The sequence below is a fragment of the Columba livia genome, chromosome 18, assembly GCF_036013475.1.
Source record: "Columba livia isolate bColLiv1 breed racing homer chromosome 18, bColLiv1.pat.W.v2, whole genome shotgun sequence".
In the NCBI taxonomy this organism is placed as follows: Eukaryota; Metazoa; Chordata; class Aves; order Columbiformes; family Columbidae; genus Columba; species Columba livia.
The window spans coordinates 13,571,553-13,593,635 of NC_088619.1; the positions used below are offsets into that span (position 1 = coordinate 13,571,553).

Below are 22,083 nucleotides of genomic sequence, written 5' to 3' on the forward strand. Positions count from 1 at the left end.
AGCGTGGGGGCACGGACAGAGCTGCCGGGCACCCCTGTGGGGCGAGTCCCTGGGCTGTGCTCTGCAGAGTGACCCCCAGCGAGCGGGGGGGCGGCCGTGAGCACCCTTGGGGCTGCCTGGTGACGCTGCCACCTCCCTTGCAGTCTCCAAGAGCTGGAGGACTTCATCCGAGAGGCAAACGTCGGTTTGAGTAAACCTCTGCAGGAGGGAGACTACGACGGGCTGGTGGAGGTGATGGGACACCTGATGAGGGTGAAGGACAGGCAGGTGGTGACCGACGACATGTTTGGGCCCCTGAAGGAAACAATTGCCCTGCTCAGCACTTACGGAGACGAGATGCCGGAGGAGGTCCACCTGCAGCTCCAGGTGAGCTGCGTGGGGCGAGGGGGCCCGGGGAGTCCTGGGCCAGGCCGCCCATGCTGCGCGGTGTCCGCTGCAGGAGCTGCCTGAGCGCTGGGATGGCACCAAGAAACTCGCCCTGCGCGCCAAGCAGAACGCGGCTCCCCTGCAAGCCAGCGAGGTCAACGTCATCCACAAGAAGTGCCAGCAGTTTGAGGTGCCCGCCCTGCACGTGTGGACGAGCTCTGGGCAGAGCCCGTGTCCCCGCTGCCCCTGACCCGTGTCCCCGCGCAGGTCCGGCAGCTCGCCTTCCGGGAGGTGTTCCAGGAAAACGCCCCGTTTCTGTACGCTGCGCCAGAGCCCTACAGGTCCTTGAAAAGGGTGAGGACAGGGAGTACACCCGGTCCCCACTGCCCCCACTGGCACTGCCCGGCTGCCCCAGCCCTGTGCACCGGGGGCACAGGGTGGTCTTAGGGGTGCAGCTGGTCCAGCTCTGGTTCCCAACCCAACACGGAGGGTCTGGCCCTGCAGCAGCGACTCTGCCACCCCCGCCACGCTGCAGCGGGACGGAGCCATTGCTGGGGTGGGAGACACGTCCCTGGCACTCAGTCCCAGGCTGAGACCTTTTCTTTGTCCCCAACCAGCAACAGAAGAACATCGCCGCCATGGAGAGCGACCTGGCAGCGCTGTGCCAGTCGGCCAAGCTCTTCGAAGTGTTGGTCCCAAAATACAAGCAGCTCAAAGTGTGCCGCAGGGAGCTGTGTCTGCTGAAGCAGCTCTGGGACATGATTGTCCTGGTACGTGCAGCAGCGTGGGCCAGCGCGGGGCCGGGCTGGCAGGGACAGGCTGCGGCGCTGTGCCGGGCTGGGCTGCGTGGCTTTGCCGCAGCTGCGGAGCGGTCGCAGCTCCTCCGGGAGCCTCGCTGCTGTGAGAGCGGGGCCGAGGCGCGGGGCCATTTGGCAGCGCTGGCGCGGGGACGCGGGGTGTGCGGGCGATGGGCACCCTGCTCGTCACCCCGCCCAGGGACGCCTCTGCTAGTTACGTGTTCCATGAGAGTGTATTCCTGAACTCAGGTTAACACGAGTATCGATGACTGGAAGACCACCAGGTGGAAGGAGATCAATGTCGAGCAGATGGATATTGACTGTAAGAAATTTGCTAAAGACATTCGGAGCCTGGATAAGGAGATGAGAAGCTGGGATGCGTACACGGGGCTGGACAACAGTGTGAAGAACATGATAACGTCCCTGCGCGCCGTGAACGAGCTGCAGAACCCGGCCATCAGGGACCGGCACTGGCAGGAGCTCATGAAGGCAACCAAGGTGCTCCCGCCCCCCCGGCTCCCGCCCCCCCTGGCTCCCACCCCTGAGCCAAGACGCTCCCAGATTTGCATGCAGGGGGGAAGCGCACAGTCCGCTTTAAAAGCTGGCCATACACAAATACCTGTGCGGGGTCTTTAAACGTGGGTGTTAATGACTTGTTTGGCTCAGCCGAGGGGGGTCCCTGCCCTGACGGTGCCAGTTCTGCTGCAGGTGAACTTCACCATGTCCGAGGACACAACCCTCGCGGAACTGCTGCAGCTGAACCTGCACAAGTTTGAGGATGAAGTTTCTGGCATCGTGGACAAAGCCATAAAAGAGTCAGGAATGGAGAAGGTAAGTGGGGCTCAGTTTCTACCCTGCTGTGCTGAGAGCCCTGCTCCACCACAGCTCTGCGGCTGCTGCTGCTCGTGTTCCCGCTCCGGGGCCGCCGGGGAGCCCGTGCCCCGGAGGAGACGTCCCTCCCGCCTTTCTCGGGAGCTGGGACTGGGCACCGTGGAGTCCAGCTCATTCCTCACACCCGCCTGCAGGTGCTCAACAGCCTGGACACCACGTGGGCAGCGATGGAGTTCGAGCACGAGACCCACGCCAGGACCGGCATCGTGCTGCTCAAGTCAAACGAGGAGATGATCGAGACGCTGGAGGACCACCAGACGCAGCTGCAGAACATGATGACCTCCAAGTACCTGGCCTTCTTCCTTCAGGAGGTGTCGAGCTGGCAGCAGAAGCTGTCGACCACTGACTCCGTTATCAACATCTGGTTTGAGTTGCAGAGGACGTGGAGTCACCTGGAAAGCATCTTCGTTGGCTCTGAGGACATCCGCAGCCAGCTGCCCGAGGAGTCGAAGCTTTTTGATACCATTGATGAGGAATTCAAAGTGCGAAGCCGTCACCCCCGCGGCCCCGGGAGCTCACGGCCGGTTCGGGTAGAGCCGAAGCATTTTTCCTCTTGCAGGTAATAATGGCCGATGCGGTAAAAACTCCCAAAGTGATCGAAGCCACAAACAAGCCCGGTCTCTACGACAAGCTGGAGGAGCTGCAGAAAAGGTGAGGTTCAAGTTGTCCTGGCGACACTTCCACTGCTGCTCTGGGGCCGAGAGGAGCGTTTGATTTCTCCAAAGTTACATTGATCTCAAAATGACAAGGAGATGGCAAAGAGTAAAAGCTAACACGCAGGGGGTTGACGGAGGCGTTCTCTTTGGTTTCGGTCAGGCTGGCGGTCTGTGAGAAGGCTTTGGCTGAATACCTGGAGACCAAGAGGCTGGCTTTCCCCAGATTCTACTTTGTTTCCTCTGCAGACCTGCTTGACATTTTATCTAACGGGACTGAGCCAGTAGAGGTAAGAGCTGTGTGTGGAGCACGGGGGCCAGTCCTGTGGCTCTTGCGGGCTTGTTCAAGCAGTTTTAAAATGTTTCTCATGCTGTGGGGCAGAACAGCGTCCCTGGCACTGCCCGGAGCGCCGTGCGGGGCCAACGCACCCACCCCTGCGCGGACACGGTCCCTGACCGCCGCCACTGTCCCCGACTGCTGCCACTGTCCCCAGGTGTCCCGGCATCTGTCGAAGCTGTTCGACAGTCTGGCTAAACTGAAGTTCAAGACAGGTGCGGACAAAAAGCCGCTGAAGGTCGCCCTGGGGATGTTCAGCGGTGACGAGGAGTACGTGCCCTTCGACGCGGACTGTGACCTGTCTGGCCAGGTCAGCCGGGCCCGCACAGGGGCAGGGTCGGACGGGGAGGAACCTTGTGCTTGTTGTGCACTAACAGCCTGACAGGGGTTTAAAATGCAATCGCGAAGGCTTGCAGCCAAATCCAAACAACTAAAACCAAACCCACACACTGTACAAACAGGCTCTGCCTCACAGGTGTACAACAGCGCTGGTGCAGTACCAGGGTCACAAACCCCTCCAGCCCCGCAGCCTCTGGGCTCCATCACCCTCAGCCTGGGCTCCGCACCCATGGGGTCCCCGCGGGGCCGAGGGCCGGGTCTGCGCGCGGCGGGTCCGTCCGGGCGGGAGCTGCCGGCTCAGCCGCGCTGCCGCGTGTCCGCAGGTGGAGGTCTGGCTGAACCGCGTCCTGGGCAGCATGCGCGCCACGCTGCGCAGCCTCATCCCCGAGGCCCTGGCCACCTACGAGGAGAAGGCGCGGGAGCAGTGGGTGTTTGACTACCCGGCACAGGTGGGAGCTGTGGCACGGGCGGGCACGCTGGCGCCTTGCGGAGCCCTCGGGGACGCTGCCTTTCCCTTTGTGGCCATGTTTTGTCCCTGTGGTTTGCTGCAGGTTGCCCTGACGTGCACCCAGATCTGGTGGACCACCGAGGTCGGCATGGCCTTCTCAAAGCTGGAGGAAGGCTACGAGAACGCCATAAAGGACTACAACAAAAAGCAGGTCGGTGTCCCTCGATCCCGCAGCCCCTCTGCCCCGACGCGGTGCGGTCCTGGCTGGGGCTCACCAGAGATGGTAAAGGATGAAGCCGTTCTCCTCCTTGTTTCTTTTGCTCCTCAGATCACCCAGCTAAACACGCTGATTTCACTGCTCATTGGCAACCTGAGTGCTGGCGACAGGATGAAGATCATGACGATCTGTACCATCGACGTCCACGCCAGGGATGTTGTGGCCAAAATGATCCTCACGAAGGTATCCATTACAGGACAAGATTGTTACTGCTTTGTGTCTTGATACTTCTGAGCATAGATTTCCGGTTATTTTATTACTTTCCAAGATTTTCAAAGTATCCCAAGTGCGTGAGGAAGCCACACGTGGGGTGTTGGGCGTGTGTGGGAGCCGGGCAGGTGACAGCACAGCTGGGGTCAGGCAACATGGGGCCGGGCCTCGTGCAAAGCCGGAGCCAGGAGCAGCCTGGCTGGTTCCTGCCGCGATGTGTGGTGCGTGGCTGTGCACCGCGGCTGCTGGGCACGAGTGGGAGGGTCCTCGCCCACCCCATCATCGCACTGGGACCTGTTTGCACACTGCCCTCCTGTCCGGAGGTGGCCAAGGGTCCCAGTGCCGGTGCGGGAGGTGGCTGTCCCGTGGGTCGGGGCGGGCGGTGCCGGTGCCAGCCTGCCCACCGCAGCCGCTGCTCCGCAGGTGGAGAGTGCCCAGGCCTTCACCTGGCAGTCCCAGCTGCGGCACCGCTGGGACGACGGCAAGAAGCACTGCTACGCCAACATCTGCGATGCACAGCTGCAGTACTCGTACGAGTACCTGGGGAACACGCCCCGGCTGGTCATCACCCCCCTGACCGATCGGTGCGCGCTTGGCTCCCACACCCCGCTGCCCACACCGGGGCCGTGCCGCGCTGCCGGCACCGCTCAGCCCCGGCATCCTCCCGCGGCAGATGCTACATCACCCTGACGCAGTCCCTGCACCTCTACATGGGAGGGGCCCCCGCCGGCCCTGCGGGCACCGGGAAAACGGAGACCACCAAGGACCTGGGCCGCGCCATAGGGACCATGGTCTATGTCTTCAACTGCTCCGAGCAGATGGACTACAAGGTGGGGAGTGGGACAGTGGCACCGCGGGGTGGTGGCCAAGATGGGGGGGACCCACTTTCGGGAGGCAGTGCTGAGCGTGCATCCCCTGTGCCCGGCGCCAATGCCCTGGAGCCGATGCCCTGGAGCCAATGCCCTGGAGCCGCAGCCCCCTGCCTGCTCAGCAGCTGGAGAGAAAACTGCGGGTCCAGGCTGTCCCGCTCACCCCCCCGTGCCCTGGGCAGCTCGTGGCCGGGGAGCCCGGGGGCTTAAACACCGCCGAGCGTTTCCCAGAGAACAGCTCACCGAAGCGAGCCGCTCCCTGTGCCCCGGCTCCCCGCCAGCCCCGGGCGCAGCCCCGTACCGCGGCACGGTGGCTGATGCCGTTCTGGTGCTTTGTCCCCAGTCCTGTGGCAACATCTACAAGGGGCTGGCTCAGACCGGAGCCTGGGGCTGCTTCGACGAGTTCAACCGCATCGCGGTGGAGGTTCTGTCCGTGATCGCCGTGCAGGTGCGTGCTCTCCGCGGGGAACCAGCTGCAGCTTGGGCTGCGTTTGGGGCCGAGCGCTCGGTGTTCCCAGTGTGTGTCCTGAACATTGGCTCAGTTCAATCTGACTCTCCAAGGGACAGCTTGCTGTCATTTCCACCTGTCATGCTGGGAGGCAGATGGAAGTGCAGCCGTCCATGGGCTTTGGGCATGTTCAGGACCTCACAGCCCAGCCCTGTCCCATCCCGGTGACCCGTCACCCCGGTGGCCCTGCCATTGCCAGGGACAGGGCGTCGCGGTGCCGGGGCAGAAGCTGAATAAATGACAGCTCTCCTGACCTGGGGTTGCCACACTGCCGTGGCTTCGGGCAGCTCTTGGTGGTATTTCCAGCACCGCCAAGGGCAGGACACCCTCTGGGCTGGGTGTCCGTGGAGGGGTGCAGGTGAGCCGGGGCACGGGCAGGGACCCGCGGGGCTGCCAGCACTGATCCCCATCCCGCCAGGTGAAGTGCATACAAGATGCAATTCGCGCCAAGAAGAAAACGTTTGATTTCCTCGGAGAGAAAATCACCCTGGTCCCGTCGGTCGGGCTGTTCATCACCATGAACCCCGGCTACGCCGGCCGGACAGAACTGCCTGAGAATTTAAAAGCTCTGTTCAGGTACCACGGGCAGCCGGGCTGGTGTGAGACCGGCGGTGGTTGCGGCGGTTACCGCCGCGTAACACCCATGAGGGTGCAGGGGTGTGAACCTCGGTCCTGCTCACCCATCGCTGCTCCGCTCCAGACCCTGCGCCATGGTCGTGCCCGACTTTGAGCTGATCTGTGAAATCATGCTTGTCGCGGAGGGATTTATGGATGCTAAACTTCTAGCAAGAAAGTTCATTACTCTGTATACACTCTGCAAAGAGCTGCTATCTAAACAGGTAATTTAGCAATGTTGCAAGGTTCTTTCGGACAAAGAGTTCATTTGAATGTCAGAGCTGAGGGACTGTAGCAGCATTGCTGGTGGCAGTGTGCCGGCTGGCGGTCTGCACCGTCCCGGTCTAGGGCTGGACAAACTCTGCCTCCACGCTGGTGCAGCAGGTGGCACGTTTCTGTCCTCCAGAAGAAATAAGTCCAAAAATGGGATGGGATGGGATGGGATGGAATAGCATAGCATAGCACAGAATAGAATAGAAGCCAGTTAAGATGAGAGCATCCAGCTATTATTGATCTCAGCAAAAGTGACTGGCAATTAAAGCACGTTCCCAGGCAGCAGGCCTGGCTGCCCCGCACCCCCCGTCTGGAGCTTGTCCTGGACATGGGCTCACTTAAGCCAGGCCTAGGGCACCACCTGGATGACCCGGTGTGGGGCAGGGGACGGGGTGTTCCTCTCCATCATTGTTTAAAGCTGTTCTCGCTCACCAAGGTGGAGTTGTGACACTTTGCTCCCTGTCGGCAGGACCACTACGACTGGGGTCTGCGAGCTATCAAGTCCGTGCTGGTGGTAGCCGGCTCCTTGAAGAGGGGGGACCCTGGCCGTGCTGAGGATCAAGTCCTGATGAGAGCTTTACGAGACTTCAACATCCCCAAGATCGTAACAGACGACTTGCCCGTTTTCATGGGGCTGATTGGAGACCTGTTCCCAGCCCTGGACGTCCCCAGGAAGAGGGATCTCAACTTCGAGAAGGTGCGAGCCCACGCACGGCCCCAGCGCCAGCAGCATCCCCGCCCCGGCAGGTCCATGCCGCACGGCTGGAGGTGGCCGGCTCAGCTCGCAGGGTTGCCGGGGCTGTGCCAGCTGCCGGCGCTCAGCACCGCTGTCCCTGCAGATCATCAAGCAGGCTGTTGTGGAGCTGAAGCTGCAGGCGGAGGAGAGCTTCGTGCTGAAGGTGGTGCAGCTGGAGGAGCTGCTGCAAGTCAGACACTCCGTCTTTGTCATTGGCAACACCGGCTGCGGCAAGTCCCAGGTAGTGGCCAAACTGTCCCCGAAGACACGGGGTCCCCTCCTGCCCCAGCCCAGAACACCCGGAGCCCCTGAGCGGCTCCGCGTCCCCGCTGCGGGCAGGGGCTGCACCGGTCCCATCTCCGCAGGTGCTGAAGTCGCTCAACAGGACGTACCAGATGATGAAGCGGAGGCCGGTCACTGTGGACCTCGACCCAAAGGCCGTGACCTGCGATGAGCTGTTCGGGGTTATTCATCCAGCCACGCGGGAGTGGAAGGACGGTGAGACACTGACACGCGTGCGGGTGGGACCTGGAACAAGCCGTCCTGCAGCAGCAGCTGCCGCGTGGGCAAATACCTTCATAAAATATCAAACTATAAACACTTTGTGCTGTGGTGGTGGAGTGGGAAGATCTTTCCTTGGGGCTTTTTACCCGACCGTGAGGGGTGAGGAACGCGTTTCGGGGAAGCGCCAGTCCTGCGCGTCCCTCAGCAAACCTGCCCTGAGCGGCAAGAGCTGCCAGGGACAAACCGCTGTGTCTCTGTGGGGCAGGCCTGTTTTCTACAGCCATGCGTGACCTGGCCAACATCACACATAAGGGGCCCAAGTGGATCATCCTTGATGGAGACATTGACCCCATGTGGATCGAGTCCCTGAACACGGTCATGGATGACAACAAGGTCGGTGCCATCACGCCCCAGGAGCTTTGCTCGCTCGTTAACTCAGGGTGATCAGCCTGCGCTCGCACCTGGGCCCAAGGATCAGGCATCCCCCGTGACGAGCTGCTTCCCCAGATCCTCACCTTGGCCAGCAACGAGCGCATTCCCCTCAACCCCACCATGCGGCTCCTCTTTGAGATCAGCCACCTGCGGACCGCCACGCCGGCCACCGTGTCCCGCGCGGGAATCCTCTACATCAACCCCGCCGACCTGGGCTGGAACCCGTGAGCCCGGGGAGGGGGCGGGCAGGGGGGGCTGGGGGAGCTGGGGGGGCAGGGGGCCTGGGCGCCGGCCCCATGCGCTCGCCTGCAGCCCTGCCCATCCCTCCCGCAGCATCGTGACCAGCTGGGTCGACACGAGGGCGGCGCAGTCCGAGAGGGCCAGTCTGACGCTCCTGTTTGACAAGTACCTGCCGGTGTGCCTGGAGAAGGTCAAGAAGGGATTTAAGACGATCACCCCGGTCCCCGAGGTGACGGTGATCCACACGGTGCTGCACCTGCTGGAGTGTCTCCTGACGCCCCAGACCGTCCCGCCGGACTCGCCCCGGGACCTCTATGAGCTCTATTTTGTGTTCGCCTGCACCTGGGCCTTCGGCGGGGCCATGTTCCAGGACCAGGTGCGCTGCCCACGCCCCGGCGGCTCCGGCCCAGGCCCACGGCCGCATCCTGGGCAAAACGCTAAAGCAACCGCTCTGGCCGGTTTCTGAGGTTTTTTGTTTGGTTCCCCGCAGCTCACGGATTACCGCCTGGAGTTCAGCAAGTGGTGGGTGAGCGAGTTTAAAACTGTCAAGTATCCTGCCCAGGGGACAATCTTTGACTATTACATTGACCCGAAAACAAGGAAATTCATGCCCTGGACTGAGAAAGTGCCAAAATTCGAACTCGATCCTGAAGTCCCTTTACAGGTATTTCCCACGGGCTCTGTGCGTGCCGCGGCTGTCACCGGGCGCCCCAGGCCGGGCAGGACCGCGCTGCAGGGGTGCGGCTGCGGTGGTTGTGCTGACCCCACGGAAACCCCAGCGAGAGCTGCGAGGTGCAGCTCTTCTCTTTCAGTTTCACATTAGCCTGTGGCTTTGTAGATCCTCACCAAAGAGCTAACTATTGCCTGAGTGCTAAAGCGTCCTTCGGAACTTCGTTTGCGCATCTCTTGAAACGCTGTCCTGAGTGGGGGGTCGTGTCAGAGGTGCCGGGGAAAGGGAGAGGTGCCGCGGTTGAATCTGGCCCATGTGCTGGCTGAACAAAACACTGGGGGCAGTTCCAGGAGCTGTGCTGTGTTGTTGTGTTTTAATAACTCATTTTTCTGACAGCTCCTATTTTTGGTCAGAAAGTCTTTAGAGTAACCAAGCACTTGAGATCTTTTTGCTTTAGAGAGGGACCAGGTTTGTTTGGAGAGAGAGCATCCTCCGTTAGAGCAGGCGGCGCTGCCGGGAACACGGGGCGTGCTGCCCCAGCTGCGCCGGCAGATCCTGGCTCTCCCTGCACGCGGCAGCTCCGGCAGCAGCCGCCGAGCTCCGGCACCAACGCGTGTTCTCCCCAGGCCTCCATGGTGCACACGGCAGAGACCACCCGCGTGCGCTACTTCATGGACCTGCTGATGGAGCAGCGGCGGCCGGTGATGCTGGTGGGGAACGCGGGGACGGGAAAGTCGGTCATGATGCGGGACAAGCTGGCAGCGCTCAGCACAGACGAGTACTTCGTGCAGTTCGTGCCCTTTAACTTCTACACCACCTCGGCCATGCTGCAGGGTAAGGCTGGCCCGGGCTGTGCCCCCGGCGCTGCCCCCCGCCCACCCGCCCTGCCCACCCGCCCCTCTCGCCGCAGCCGTCCTGGAGAAGCCCCTGGAGAAGAAATCGGGGCGGAACTACGGCCCGCCTGGCGCCCGGAGGCTCATCTACTTTGTCGACGACATGAACATGCCGGAGGTGGACAAGTACGGCACCGTGGCACCGCACACACTCATCCGGCAGCACATGGACCATGGGCACTGGTAGGTGCCCGCCCGGTGGCCCCTGCTGCGGGGGCGCGGTGACCCCTGCCCGGCAGAGCCGCACTGGCACCTGTGCCGTCCTGGCCGCGCTGCTGGTGCGGCTGAGCTGGTGGTTTCCCCTCCTGTGCATCCCAGAGCCACGGGGAGACTTTGGCAGGGAACAGGAAAACGCCCTCCCGGTGACTCCAAACCCGCCACGGCAAACAGCCCCAGCGCCACAGGGTCCCCATTCCCAGCAGGGCAGGCGGCGGGGGGCTGGTTTGGGAAGGGAGGGAGGTGACAAGTGAGTGCCGGGGGCCGCGGGGGTGTGGGGCAGCTCTGGCCATGGGGTGCGGGAAGGGCCCCAGACAGTGTCACCGGAGCAGACAGAGCTCGGCAGGGTCAGGGCGCCGCAGCCCGATGGAAGGACCCCGGCCCTGGAAAGTGTCACAGTGCCGGTCCCTGCACAGGTACGACAGGACCAAACTGACCCTGAAGGACATTCACAACTGCCAGTACGTGGCCTGCATGAACCCAACCGCAGGGTCCTTCACCATCGACCCCAGGCTACAGGTACGCAGGGCCGGGGCCGTGTTCAGCACGTCCCTTCTCCTGGGACCAGAGCCTGGAGGGGCTGGGATGGGGTGGGACAGAATGGGATGGGACTGAGATGTGGTGTGATGGGGTGGGATGGGGTGGGATGGGGTGTGATGGGGTGGGATGGGGTGTGATGGGGTGGGATGTGGTGTGATGGGGTGGGATGGGGTGTGATGGGGTGGGATGGGGTGTGATGGGGTGGGATGGGGTGTGATGGGGTGGGATGTGGTGTGATGGGGTGGGATGGGGTGTGATGGGGTGGGATGGGGTGTGATGGGGTGGGATGTGGTGTGATGGGGTGGGATGTGGTGTGATGGGGTGTGATGGGGTGGGATGGGGTGTGATGGGGTGGGATGTGGTGTGATGGGGTGTGATGGGGTGTGATGGGGTGGGGCACCTCGCGGTGCTGGCTGCCTGCATCATCCCCTGGGGGCAAAGCTCCCCCCTGAGCTTTTGCTCCTTACTGCAGCGCCATTTCTGCGTCTTCGCCGTGAGCTTCCCCGGGCAGGAGGCTCTGCTGACGGTGTACAGCACCATCCTCGCCCAGCACCTGCAGCTGCAGAAGATGCCGCCAGCTGTGCAGAAGCTGCAGCCGCAGCTGGTAGCAGCAGCACTGGGTGAGTCCCTGGAAATGGTCCAGCCAAAACCTGGGGCTTGTCCCACCTGCCCACAGTGACCAGGGAGGCCACACCAGGCTCGGGGACCCCACCGGGGCTGCTGTGGTCTCAGGGGACCTGCCTGCCCGCTCACCACGCTCCCTGCCCGCAGCTCTGCACCAGAAGGTCGCATCCATCTTCTTGCCAACAGCCATCAAGTTCCACTACATCTTCAACCTCCGCGACCTCTCCAACATCTTCCAGGTAGCAGGAGGGCTGGTTCCTCTAAAACATTCTCATCCCTTTCTCTCCTCCGTCACACATCCTGCAGCGCACCGTGTCCCTGCACATTACCACGGCCTCTTCCCAAAGCCAACCTTTAAACCCGGCTCTGAGCCGCAGTAAAGGAAACTCCCAAGGCTGAGGAGTTTGGTGTTTGGCAGGGCCTGCTGTTCTCCACCCCCGAGTGCCTGAAAGCTCCCGTGGACTTGGTGCGCCTCTGGCTCCACGAAGCCGAGAGGGTGTACGGGGACAAGCTCGTCGATGAAAAGGATCAAACCATCTTTGGGAGGACACTGGTGGACACCTGCCAGAAGTTCTTTGGTGTAAGTTGTGCTGGAAAATGAGGGAGTGCCCCACGGTGGTGGTGCTGCACTGCCCCCCAGCTGAGCCCCCAGCTGAGCGCCACATCTGGCTCTGCCTCTCCCAGGAACTCGGTGAAGAGCTGGTGTTCGCCAAGCCCAACATCTACTTCCACTTCGCCCAGGGCCTGGGCGATCCCAAGTACCTGCCGGTGCCGAGCTGGCCGGCGCTGAACAAGCTGCTGGGGGAGGCCCTGGATGGCTACAACGAGGTGAACGCGGCCATGAGCCTGGTGAGCGCCGCGGCCCCAACCGCCGCAACACCAGTTCCTTGGGTTTGTACCTCGTGGGGCATTTGCTGCTTCTCCTGCCGTGATTCAGGTTGTCAAACCTCCCCTCCTGTTTTCTCCAGGTGCTCTTTGAAGACGCGGTGTCTCATATTTGCAGAATTAGTCGAATCTTAGAGTCCCCCCAGGGCAACGCGCTGCTGGTGGGGGTGGGAGGCAGCGGGAAGCAGAGCCTGGCGCGGCTGGCAGCGTTCATCAGCAACCTGAACGTGTTCCAGATTACGCTGAGGAAAGGCTACAGCATCCCAGACCTGAAGGTGAGCGCGGCCTCGCCACGGCCCCGGCGGCACGGCACGTGGGAGCGCGGGCTCCGCTCCGCTCGCTGCGTCTGTGCCCCGTGCGATGCGCTCAGACGTGTTTTCTGACCCCCGAGTCCTGCCCCGCGGGGCCCCGGGCGGAGCCGAACCCGGCACGTGGGGACCAGCTCAGCGTGACGGCTCCTCTGTCCCATCCAGCTGGACCTCGCCGCCCAGTACGTCAAGGCGGCCGTGAAGAACCTCCCCACTGTGTTCCTGATGACGGACTCCCAGGTTGCTGAAGAATCGTTCCTGGTCCTCATCAACGATTTCCTGGCGTCTGGGGAGGTGCCAGGGCTCTTTCAGGATGATGAGGTGGAAGAAATTATCAGTGCCATGAGGACCACAGTGAAGTTACTTGGATTGCCAGATACAAGGGAAAACTGCTGGAAACTATTTATAGACAAAGTCAGGCGTCAGTTAAAGGTGGGTGCTCACCCAGGAGGGGTTTTGTCAGCACTCCTGGCCTCTCCCCTCCAAAGCCTGTCTGCAGACAGGACACACACCGTGGCTTCCCTGCGCGGTGACGTGTGACGCTCTGGCCCAGGTCATCCTCTGCTTCTCCCCCGTGGGCTCCACGCTGCGGGTGCGGGCGCGGCGGTTCCCTGCCGTGGTCAACTGCACGGCCATCGACTGGTTCCACGAGTGGCCGGAGGACGCACTGGTGTCCGTCAGCAGCCGCTTCCTGGAGGAAACGGGGGACATCGAGGTGAGTGGGGCCCAGGGTGCTGGCTGCCACCCCGTGTCCAGCCCCGTCTGGGGAGCCGGGGGCACCGGCTGCTCTGGGTCAACCTGCAGCTCTGCTGCTCCCCGGGGCCACGTGCCGGGGTTGGGGGCGGCTCTGGTGTCACAGCCTGCAGCCCCGCGCTGGGGACAAACCCGTCCTCATCGCCCCTTTGTCCTTAAGACACCACCACAAATAATGAGCTGGAAGCATCAGCTTTGCCGCAGTGCAGCCCGGGTTAACCTGAGGGATTAGGGCCGGGAGAACCAGAGCTGGGCTTAAGAGCCGGCATCTCTGGTGCCATGGTCAGCCACGTTCTCCAGCGCACCCTGTGCTGTTCAATGAAAAGCGGCATTTACCCCCCGGCCCTGTGGGTAGATGCGGAACCAGTGCTGTGACGGGTTTGGTTCTGCACCGGCGCCGCGGCTCACGGTCTGTTCCTGGTGCAGCCCGAGGTCAAGGTCTCCATCAGCCGGTTCATGGCCCACGTCCACACCAGCGTGAAGGAGATGTCGAAGAGGTACCTGTCCACAGAGAGACGCTACAACTACACCACACCTAAGACCTTCCTGGAGCAGATAAAGCTCTACCAAAACCTGCTGTCGAAAAAACGCAGCGAGCTCACTGCCAAGATCGAGAGGCTGGAGAAGGGGCTGATGAAGCTGCAGAGCACAACGTCGCAGGTACCTGCCCACAGTGTCACTTGTGCACCGCGCCAGCAGCGGGTCCCGGGGGGCTGACAGGAGGCGCGTCCCCGAGGACAGTCGCGGTGGCCGGGACGTCCCCGAGCCACTGCTGTGAGGCCCACCGGGCTCGTTAGGATCAGCCCTCTCACCTGCTCCATTTCGCCCCCATCGAGGTGGATGACCTGAAGGCCAAGCTGGCAATCCAGGAGATAGAGCTGAAGCAGAAGAACGAGGATGCAGATAAACTGATCCATGTGGTGGGCGTCGAGACGCAGAAGGTCAGCAAGGAGAAAGCCATCGCTGACGAGGAGGAGCTGAAGGTCCAGGCCATCAACACGGTGTGTGATGCTGAGCCGGCGCCCAGCACCGGGGCCCAACGCGGGACAGGGCAGCACGAGCTCCATCAGCTCCGGCCACTCACCCCGTCCCATCCCCGTGTCCCATCCCCGCGTCTCCCCAGGTGGTGACCGAGAAGCAGCGAGCGTGCGAGACCGACCTGGCCAAGGCGGAGCCGGCGCTGGTGGCTGCCCAGGAGGCCCTCGACACCCTCAACAAGGTGGGCGACCCCTGGGCAGGAGGCAGGTCCCTGGCTGGTGCTGGTCGTGCTCAGCATCCCCGTGGTCCCTTCCTAGAACAACCTGACGGAGCTGAAGTCCTTTGGGTCCCCGCCCCAAGCCGTGGTGAACGTGACGGCGGCTGTGATGGTGCTGACGGCTCCCAACGGCAAGATACCGAAGGACAAGAGCTGGAAGGCAGCAAAAGTTATGATGGGAAAAGTAGACGCTTTCCTTGATGCCTTAAAGAAGTTTGACAAGGAGCACATCCCCGAGCCCTGTCTGAAGGCGTTTCAGTGAGTCCACGGTGGCTCCATGGGGCTGCCCGTGCTGGGGGCTGGGGGAGACCCTGCCCGGCGCAGGGGGCTCGAGGGCAGCACTGGGGCAGCGCTGGCAGCCCGGGCCCGCGGGGAGCAGGACGGGGCCGCCAGCAGCCGTGGCGCGGTGCCGCAGCACAGCGTGTTTCCCGCCCCAGGCCCTACCAGGCCGACCCCAGTTTCGATCCAGAGTTCATCATGTCCAAGTCGACGGCCGCCGCGGGCCTGTGCTCCTGGTGCCTGAACATCGTCCGGTTCTACGAGGTGTACTGCGAGGTGGAGCCCAAGCGGCTGGCGCTGGCCGAGGCCAACGCCGAGCTGGCCGAGGCACAAGAGAAACTCGCTCGCATTAAAAAGAAAATTGCGGTAAGTGCGTGTCCCCCGCAGCCCCGGCCAGGGTGGCGGCCGCGGCCAGACGCTGCTCGCCTCGGCTGGCACAGCCTTCGCTGGCGCCCGCTGCAACCTCCATCGGCCGCCAGCGATTCAGCTGTGGGTCATGGCCAAAAATGAGCGAGAAAGTTGCTATAACTCGTGTAGGCTGGTGCCCAGGTGCGGGAGCTGCTGCAGAGCTCCCTCCAAGCCTGGCGGCCCAGCGCGGCGGCGCCGGTGCGGCAGGTAACCGTGCATGTGTTCTTTCGAAGGACCTAAATGCCAACCTGGCGGCACTCACGGCGGATTTTCAGAAAGCTACGGCTGAAAAACTCAAATGTCAGCAGGAGGCTGATGCGACCAACAGAGTCATCACGCTGGCAAACAGGTACCGCACAGAGCGGCGTGAATCCCCGCGGCACCGCATGAGCACTGGTGGCACCGCAACAGCCGCCATCTCTGACCCCCAGGCTCATCGGGGGGCTGGCATCTGAAAACGTCCGCTGGGCCGAGTCGGTGGAGATGCTCAGGCAGCAGGAGAACACGGTGTGCGGGGACGTGCTGCTGGTCTCCGCCTTCGTGTCCTATGTTGGCTACTTCACCAAGAAGTACCGGACGGAGCTGCTGGAGAAGGACTGGGTCCCCTTCCTCGGGGAGCTGGCGGTGAGTGGCCGGGGTTGCCCGGGCTCCTTCCCCTTCGGCCGCGGCAACGAGGGGGTTCAAACCCCGCTGGTGGGGCCCCCGCTGCTCACAGCCAGGCACCCAACACCCCCCAGGTGCCCATCCCCACCACGCCGGAGCTGGACCCCCTCACCCTCCTCACCGACGCTGCTGACGTGGCCACCTGGAGCAACCAGGGGCTGCCCAGCGACCGCACATCCATCGAGAACGCCACCATCCTCTGCAACACCGAGCGGTGGCCCCTGGTCGTGGACGCCCAGCTCCAGGGCATCAAGTGGATCAAGAACAAATACGGGGAGGACCTGCGGGCCATCCGCCTGGGCCAGCGCAGGTGGGCAGCGCGCGGGGCTGCGGGCTCGGGCTGGACCCGGCGGTGCGGGGACACGGGCTCTGCAGGACGGGGCGGCCGTGGCCCCGCAGTGCCGGGGCAGCCGCGCTGCAGGGACACCCCGGCGGGGGCTCCGCGGGGTCCCAGGGCCGCAGCGGCCGGGCACACGCTCGCCCCGCGCCACATCTCCCCCCTGGGCCGCAGCTACCTGGACGCCATCGAGCGGGCGGTTGCCGAGGGACAGACGCTGCTGATCGAGGATGTGGGAGAGACGATGGAGCCCGTGCTGGATCACCTGCTGGGCAGGAACACCATCAAGAAGGGCAGGTCAGCACCCCCTGTTCTCTGGTGCTGAGGAGCTTCACCTGCTCTGAGCAGCCACTGCCGCCCCCTATAATGTCTGTTTATGTCCCTTTGCACCTGTGATGAGTCACTGCCAAGTGTACAGAAATCAATTTGTTTAATTAACTGAACAGATACATTAAGATAGGAGATAAAGAAGTGGAGTATCACCCACGCTTCCGCCTGATTCTGCACACTAAGTATTTCAACCCTCACTACAAGCCAGAGGTGCAGGCTCAGTGCACCCTGATCAACTTCTTGGTGACGCGGGAGGGACTGGAGGACCAGCTCCTGGCGGCCGTGGTGGCCAAAGAGCGGCCGGACCTGGAGACCCTGAAGGTAGGAGCCCGGCTGGGGGCAGCGCAGAACGACCCCCGTCCCTGCACCCGCTGCCGCTCAGCCGGAGCCCAGGTGTCCGCGGCGGCCGCGGGGACTCGGGCTCGTGCTTTGCCCCGTGGGTGACGGCCCGAGCCGTGTCCCCTCCTCTGGCATCGGAGCTCTGTCACAGCACGAGAACCTCAGCTCACAGGCACCTCGGTGCGTTGTCTGGGGCTGCACGTAAGGGGAGAACGTTTGACTAAGGGAAGATAAAGCCGGCAGCAGGGCTGACGCTGCGGTCTGGTGCGTGGTGCCAGGGCATGGCGACTGCTGCCAGCGTCACCGCGGTCTCGTGAGTGACACGTGTCTCTCTGGGGCCCTGGTGCTGTAGGCAAACCTCACCAAGAGCCAGAACGAGTTCAAGATCAAGCTGAAGGAGCTGGAGGACTCCCTGCTGGCCCGGCTGTCTGCCGCCGGCGGGGAGTTCCTGGAGGACACGGCGCTGGTGGAGAACCTGGAAACAACGAAGCGCACGGCCATAGAAATCGAGGAAAAGGTAAGCGGGCTGGGTGCCGTGCACCACCGGGCAGCGGGAGGCCGGGTGCTGCTTCGGCACGTGGGAGGAGGCTGCCGAGCACCCACCCTCGTGCGTGCCAAAAGGTGAAGGAAGCCAAAGTCACCGAAGTGCAAATCAACGTCGCTAGAGAAAACTACAGGCCAGCGGCAGAGCGAGCGTCCCTGCTGTACTTCATCCTGAGCGACCTCAACAAGATCAACCCCATCTACCAGTTCTCGCTCAAGGTAACGGGAGCCAGGAGGGAGCTGGTTTGTGTGGGCAGGACGGGTCTGGGGAGCGCAGGGATTTGCTGCTGAGCACCAATGCTGCCGGCAGAGCCCCCAGCAGCAGGTGCTGAGCTTCCCCCGGCTCCCCGCAGGCGTTCAGCGCAGTGTTTGAGAAAGCCATCCAGCACTCGGCCCCCAGCGACGACATCCAGCAGAGGGTGATCAACCTGACGGACGAGATCACCTACTCGGTCTACACGTACACCGCACGGGGACTCTTCGAGGCAGACAAACTCATCTTCCTGGCCCAGGTCACCTTCCAGGTAATAGCTGCCCATGTTTGCGGCTGCTGTTGTTCAATACTGAGTGTGAGTTTATGCTGGTTTAGGTTGTTCTCTCACTCCTGTGCTGCTGGTGCTCGGTAGCCCCTCGCGCAGCACCCGCGTGTGCCGGGGCAGCCGTGACGCTGCACTCGCCTCGCCAGGTCCTGACACTCAAGAAAGAAGTGAACCCGGTGGAGCTGGACTTCCTCCTGCGCTTCCCCTGCAAGGCTGGCGTCACGTCCCCCGTGGATTTCCTGCAGCACCAGGGCTGGGGCGGCATCAAGGTTGGTCCTTGTGGTCACCCACGGCACCGGGGCGAGGCCAGCGCGGCCCCCGGTGTGCACGGGGACCCCCAGCCCGCGGGTCCCTCCAGGGGTGACTCACCCCTTTCTGTGGGACCTGAAGGTGCTCTCGGAAATGGAAGAGTTCAGGAACTTGGACAACGACATCGAGGGCTCAGCAAAGCGATGGAAGAAGTTTGTGGAGTCCGAGGTGCCGGAGAAGGAGGTGTTCCCCAAGGAGTGGAAGAGCAAGACGGCCCTGCAGAAGCTGTGCATGCTGCGCTGCATGCGGCCCGACAGGATGACCTACGCCATCAGGTGCTGGCGGCGCGGGCCCTCCTGACAGACCCTGCGCGTCACCGCGTGCTCCTAACGCCACTGCGCTTTCATTTTTCCATAGGGACTTTGTGGAAGAGAAGATGGGCAGCAAGTACGTGGAAGGCAGGAGCGTTGAGCTGTTCAAGGCGTACAAGGAGAGCAGCCCCTCCACACCCCTGTTCTTCATCCTCTCCCCTGGGGTTGACCCACTGAAAGACCTGGAGGTGCTGGGTGAGCCGCTGCCCCGCGGCACCCGCGGTGCTGCCGTGAGAGCCGCGCGTTCCTGCTCACAGTACCCAGAAACGTGCCTCATGCACTTTCCTCCTCTCCCCAGGCAAAAAGCTGAACTTCACCATTGAAAATGGGAAGATCCACAACGTGTCACTGGGGCAGGGCCAGGAAGTCGTGGCAGAACGAGCCCTGGAGACGGCGGCTCTACAAGGGCACTGGGTCATCCTGCAGGTGGGTGGGGACGGGGAGACATCCCTGTGGCAACCAGGACGCACCGGGACGCAGCCCTGCCAGCCGCCAGCTCGGCTCAGGGTGTCCCCAGGGCCCCCAGCCCGTGTCCCCGTTGCACAAAGGTCCTCTCCGGGAGGTGACACTGGGGGAGTGCTGGTGGTGGCTCCGCTCCCCATCCGCCACACGGGCGTCCCCAGCCCTGCGGTGCTGCACCGGCCCCTGTGGAGCCCCAGAGCAAGGTGGGGGCGGAGGGATCCCCAGGCTGTGCTGCAAGCCCGCGGGACAGGAGGACAGGAGGGCTCCTCTTGCAGAACATCCACCTGGTGGCGCGGTGGCTGGGGAGGCTGGAGAAGCTGGTGGAGCAGTACAGCGAGGGCAGCCATGCGGATTACCGCGTGTTCATGAGCGCCGAGCCGGCCCCCACGCCCGAGGCGCACATCATCCCGCAGGGGCTGCTGGAAGATGCCATCAAAATCACCAACGAGCCGCCCACGGGCATGTTCGCCAACCTGCACAAAGCCCTCGACCTCTTCACCCAGGTACGCGCGCCGCGCTCCCCGCCGCAGTCACGTCGCGCCGGCTGCTGTGGGCCCGTGTGTCCGGCTGCCCATCCCCACGGCTCCGCTTGCATGGGCTGAGCATGTCTGGGGGTGTCACTGCAGACGGACACTGTGCCAGGAGCCCCCCAGCACGTCCTGCCGCCGTTTGTCACGATGTGATTTACGGGTGGCAGGAGCCGCCCGAGGGCCGACCCGGGGAGCTGAGTCACCAGCACCTTTCCCTGGGCTGTCAGCAGGGGGTGTGTGTGTGATTCCTACGTATTTTACAAACAAATGAGTGTAAAACCAACCAACTAGCAAATCTTAATAATGTTGTTGTTTTTTTCTTTACTAAACCTCTCAGGTCCCCTTTGCCCCCACCCGTCCGTTTCCTCCAACGGAGGGAGCCGAGCGCAACATTCACTCCTTCACTTGCCAGGTCTCTCGTTTTTCCCGCTGCAGGACACGCTGGAGATGAGCACCAAGGAAATGGAGTTCAAATGCATCCTGTTTGCGCTCTGTTACTTCCACGCGGTGGTGGCCGAGCGGCGCAAGTTCGGCACTCAGGGCTGGAACAGACCTTACCCCTTCAACAACGGCGACCTGACCATTTCCATCAACGTCCTCTACAACTACCTGGAGGCCAACCCCACGGTAGGGACCGCACCTCGGCCCAACATACGTTATGACAATCAACCTTCTTTAAATTATTTTCCACCTAAAGGCGAAGCCTGTCCTGAGAAGGAAGGTGCAGCGAGCGGGGCTGGGGCCGCAGCGCTGATCTGAATGAAGATGGGATGGCAGGCCCAGGGTCCCCATCTTGCTCCTCTCACTGTCACCGAGCCCCTGCGGCTCCAGGGTCTGGCACCCCCCTGGACGCTGGGCGGGCTCCCCTGGTGCCGTCACTCTGGCCCCACAGCCGCCCCACGTGAGCTCCCCTTGCAGGTGCCATGGGACGATCTCCGGTACCTCTTTGGGGAGATCATGTACGGGGGACACATCACCGACGACTGGGACCGGCGGCTGTGCCGGACATACCTGAGCGAGTACGTGCAGCCGGAGATGCTGGACGGGGAGGTTCACTTGGCTCCGGGGTTTCTGATCCCTCCCAGCCTGGACTACAAGGTAAGGAAGATTAACTGCAATTTGGCGTGGGAAACCACTGCCCTGGGTAAATGCGCACTGGCCAGAGCTCCCTCGCTAACCGAGGGGGAATGTAGGGAGAAAAGTTTCAATCTCATGCAAACACACAGAATCGCTGCAAAAATAATTCCTGTGGCCGGAGCGGTAAGGGAAAAACTTAGGCAAGATGTGAGTCAAAACCGTGTTGGATGCGCGAGGGCGGCCGGCGGTGAGGCGGCACCACCGCGAGCGCCGACGTTCACGTGTTTGTGTGCACACCTGCTGCCCCCACCGCAGGGTTACCACCAGTACATCGACGAGAACCTGCCCCCCGAGAGCCCCTACCTGTACGGGCTGCACCCCAACGCCGAGATCGGCTTCCTGACCCTCACCTCGGAGCAGCTCTTCCGCACCGTGCTGGAGATGCAGCCCAAGGAGTCGGACGCTGCGGGCGGCTCGGGCGTCTCCCGCGAGGAAAAGGCGAGTGAGGGGTCACAGCACAGTGACAATTTAGAGGCCGGGGGGCCGGGGAGTGACCCGTAAGAACTGGTTCTGATCAGTGCAAGGCAGCGGAGACGCGGCTCTGGCCCAGCTGGAACCTGCTCAGTCATCACCATTCATCTGACTCCCTGATCTCACACTTGGATCTCACAGCCTCTGTGACTCCAGCTCTTACCTTCTTGGCTACTGAAAAAGAGCTGCAGCTTTTTAAGATCCAAGAGCAGTTAGTGAAAGAACAGAGTATTAGCAAGAGAGGAGGAAGGGCAGGAGAACGTGAAGGCAGAGGAAAAAAATCTTAGGGAGCAGCTCTGTTCAGGTAGGAGCAGCGCGGTGGTGTGTTGTTCACAGGTGCAGGCGGTCCTGGAGGAGATCCTTGAGAAGCTGCCGGAGCCGTTCAATATGATGGAGATCATGGCGAAAGCGGAGGAGAAGACCCCGTTTGTTGTCGTCGCCTTCCAGGAATGTGAGCGGATGAACATCCTGACCCAGGAGATCCGGCGCTCGCTGAAGGAGCTGAACCTGGGGCTGAAGGTGCGCGCGGGGGCAGCGTCTCCCTCCCAAACCATCTCCGCGCCCCGCGGGGCTGTCGCCGGGTCCCGCCCCCCCAGCCCCCCCCAGCAGACCAACCCCTGCAGCAGCCCCTCTCTCTGCCAGGGCGAGCTGACGATCACGGCGGACATGGAGGAGCTGGCGACCGCGCTGTTCTACGACAGCATCCCCGAGTCCTGGACGCGCTACGCGTACCCCTCGCTGCTCAGCCTGGGCGCCTGGTACGCGGACCTGCTGCTGCGCATCCGG

General features: G+C 62.7%; 1 protein-coding gene across 7 annotated transcripts in view; it reads left to right on the top strand.

Moving 5' to 3' along the window:
• DNAH17 (dynein axonemal heavy chain 17) overlaps positions 1 to 22,083 on the top strand; it is a 31,176-nt gene that overhangs the window by 7,580 nt on the left and 1,513 nt on the right. For 5 of the 7 annotated variants that reach the window (XM_065034171.1, XM_065034173.1, XM_065034174.1 and 2 more), the window contains 57 exons: positions 144 to 366; positions 440 to 556; positions 634 to 720; positions 984 to 1,136; positions 1,413 to 1,661; positions 1,872 to 1,994; positions 2,189 to 2,536; positions 2,614 to 2,705; positions 2,871 to 2,997; positions 3,202 to 3,354; positions 3,707 to 3,832; positions 3,935 to 4,042; positions 4,160 to 4,291; positions 4,742 to 4,902; positions 4,992 to 5,148; positions 5,531 to 5,635; positions 6,114 to 6,271; positions 6,396 to 6,534; positions 7,053 to 7,280; positions 7,423 to 7,560; positions 7,685 to 7,817; positions 8,089 to 8,216; positions 8,331 to 8,479; positions 8,589 to 8,871; positions 8,986 to 9,159; positions 9,792 to 9,999; positions 10,076 to 10,241; positions 10,691 to 10,793; positions 11,287 to 11,434; positions 11,586 to 11,677; positions 11,857 to 12,018; positions 12,123 to 12,287; positions 12,407 to 12,598; positions 12,797 to 13,063; positions 13,185 to 13,346; positions 13,811 to 14,044; positions 14,221 to 14,385; positions 14,508 to 14,603; positions 14,680 to 14,897; positions 15,077 to 15,284; positions 15,560 to 15,675; positions 15,758 to 15,950; positions 16,064 to 16,299; positions 16,501 to 16,623; positions 16,773 to 16,977; positions 17,348 to 17,512; positions 17,617 to 17,757; positions 17,892 to 18,062; positions 18,224 to 18,346; positions 18,468 to 18,661; positions 18,744 to 18,892; positions 18,996 to 19,123; positions 19,435 to 19,662; positions 20,125 to 20,316; positions 20,608 to 21,264; positions 21,634 to 21,816; positions 21,940 to 22,083. In XM_065034171.1, coding sequence (XP_064890243.1) covers positions 144 to 366; positions 440 to 556; positions 634 to 720; positions 984 to 1,136; positions 1,413 to 1,661; positions 1,872 to 1,994; positions 2,189 to 2,536; positions 2,614 to 2,705; positions 2,871 to 2,997; positions 3,202 to 3,354; positions 3,707 to 3,832; positions 3,935 to 4,042; positions 4,160 to 4,291; positions 4,742 to 4,902; positions 4,992 to 5,148; positions 5,531 to 5,635; positions 6,114 to 6,271; positions 6,396 to 6,534; positions 7,053 to 7,280; positions 7,423 to 7,560; positions 7,685 to 7,817; positions 8,089 to 8,216; positions 8,331 to 8,479; positions 8,589 to 8,871; positions 8,986 to 9,159; positions 9,792 to 9,999; positions 10,076 to 10,241; positions 10,691 to 10,793; positions 11,287 to 11,434; positions 11,586 to 11,677; positions 11,857 to 12,018; positions 12,123 to 12,287; positions 12,407 to 12,598; positions 12,797 to 13,063; positions 13,185 to 13,346; positions 13,811 to 14,044; positions 14,221 to 14,385; positions 14,508 to 14,603; positions 14,680 to 14,897; positions 15,077 to 15,284; positions 15,560 to 15,675; positions 15,758 to 15,950; positions 16,064 to 16,299; positions 16,501 to 16,623; positions 16,773 to 16,977; positions 17,348 to 17,512; positions 17,617 to 17,757; positions 17,892 to 18,062; positions 18,224 to 18,346; positions 18,468 to 18,661; positions 18,744 to 18,892; positions 18,996 to 19,123; positions 19,435 to 19,662; positions 20,125 to 20,316; positions 20,608 to 21,264; positions 21,634 to 21,816; positions 21,940 to 22,083 — 9,925 coding nt within the window. The remainder of the gene's footprint in view (positions 1 to 143; positions 367 to 439; positions 557 to 633; positions 721 to 983; positions 1,137 to 1,412; positions 1,662 to 1,871; positions 1,995 to 2,188; positions 2,537 to 2,613; positions 2,706 to 2,870; positions 2,998 to 3,201; positions 3,355 to 3,706; positions 3,833 to 3,934; positions 4,043 to 4,159; positions 4,292 to 4,741; positions 4,903 to 4,991; positions 5,149 to 5,530; positions 5,636 to 6,113; positions 6,272 to 6,395; positions 6,535 to 7,052; positions 7,281 to 7,422; positions 7,561 to 7,684; positions 7,818 to 8,088; positions 8,217 to 8,330; positions 8,480 to 8,588; positions 8,872 to 8,985; positions 9,160 to 9,791; positions 10,000 to 10,075; positions 10,242 to 10,690; positions 10,794 to 11,286; positions 11,435 to 11,585; positions 11,678 to 11,856; positions 12,019 to 12,122; positions 12,288 to 12,406; positions 12,599 to 12,796; positions 13,064 to 13,184; positions 13,347 to 13,810; positions 14,045 to 14,220; positions 14,386 to 14,507; positions 14,604 to 14,679; positions 14,898 to 15,076; positions 15,285 to 15,559; positions 15,676 to 15,757; positions 15,951 to 16,063; positions 16,300 to 16,500; positions 16,624 to 16,772; positions 16,978 to 17,347; positions 17,513 to 17,616; positions 17,758 to 17,891; positions 18,063 to 18,223; positions 18,347 to 18,467; positions 18,662 to 18,743; positions 18,893 to 18,995; positions 19,124 to 19,434; positions 19,663 to 20,124; positions 20,317 to 20,607; positions 21,265 to 21,633; positions 21,817 to 21,939) is intronic. The other 2 variants (XM_065034175.1, XM_065034177.1) reach the window with 1 other exon arrangement.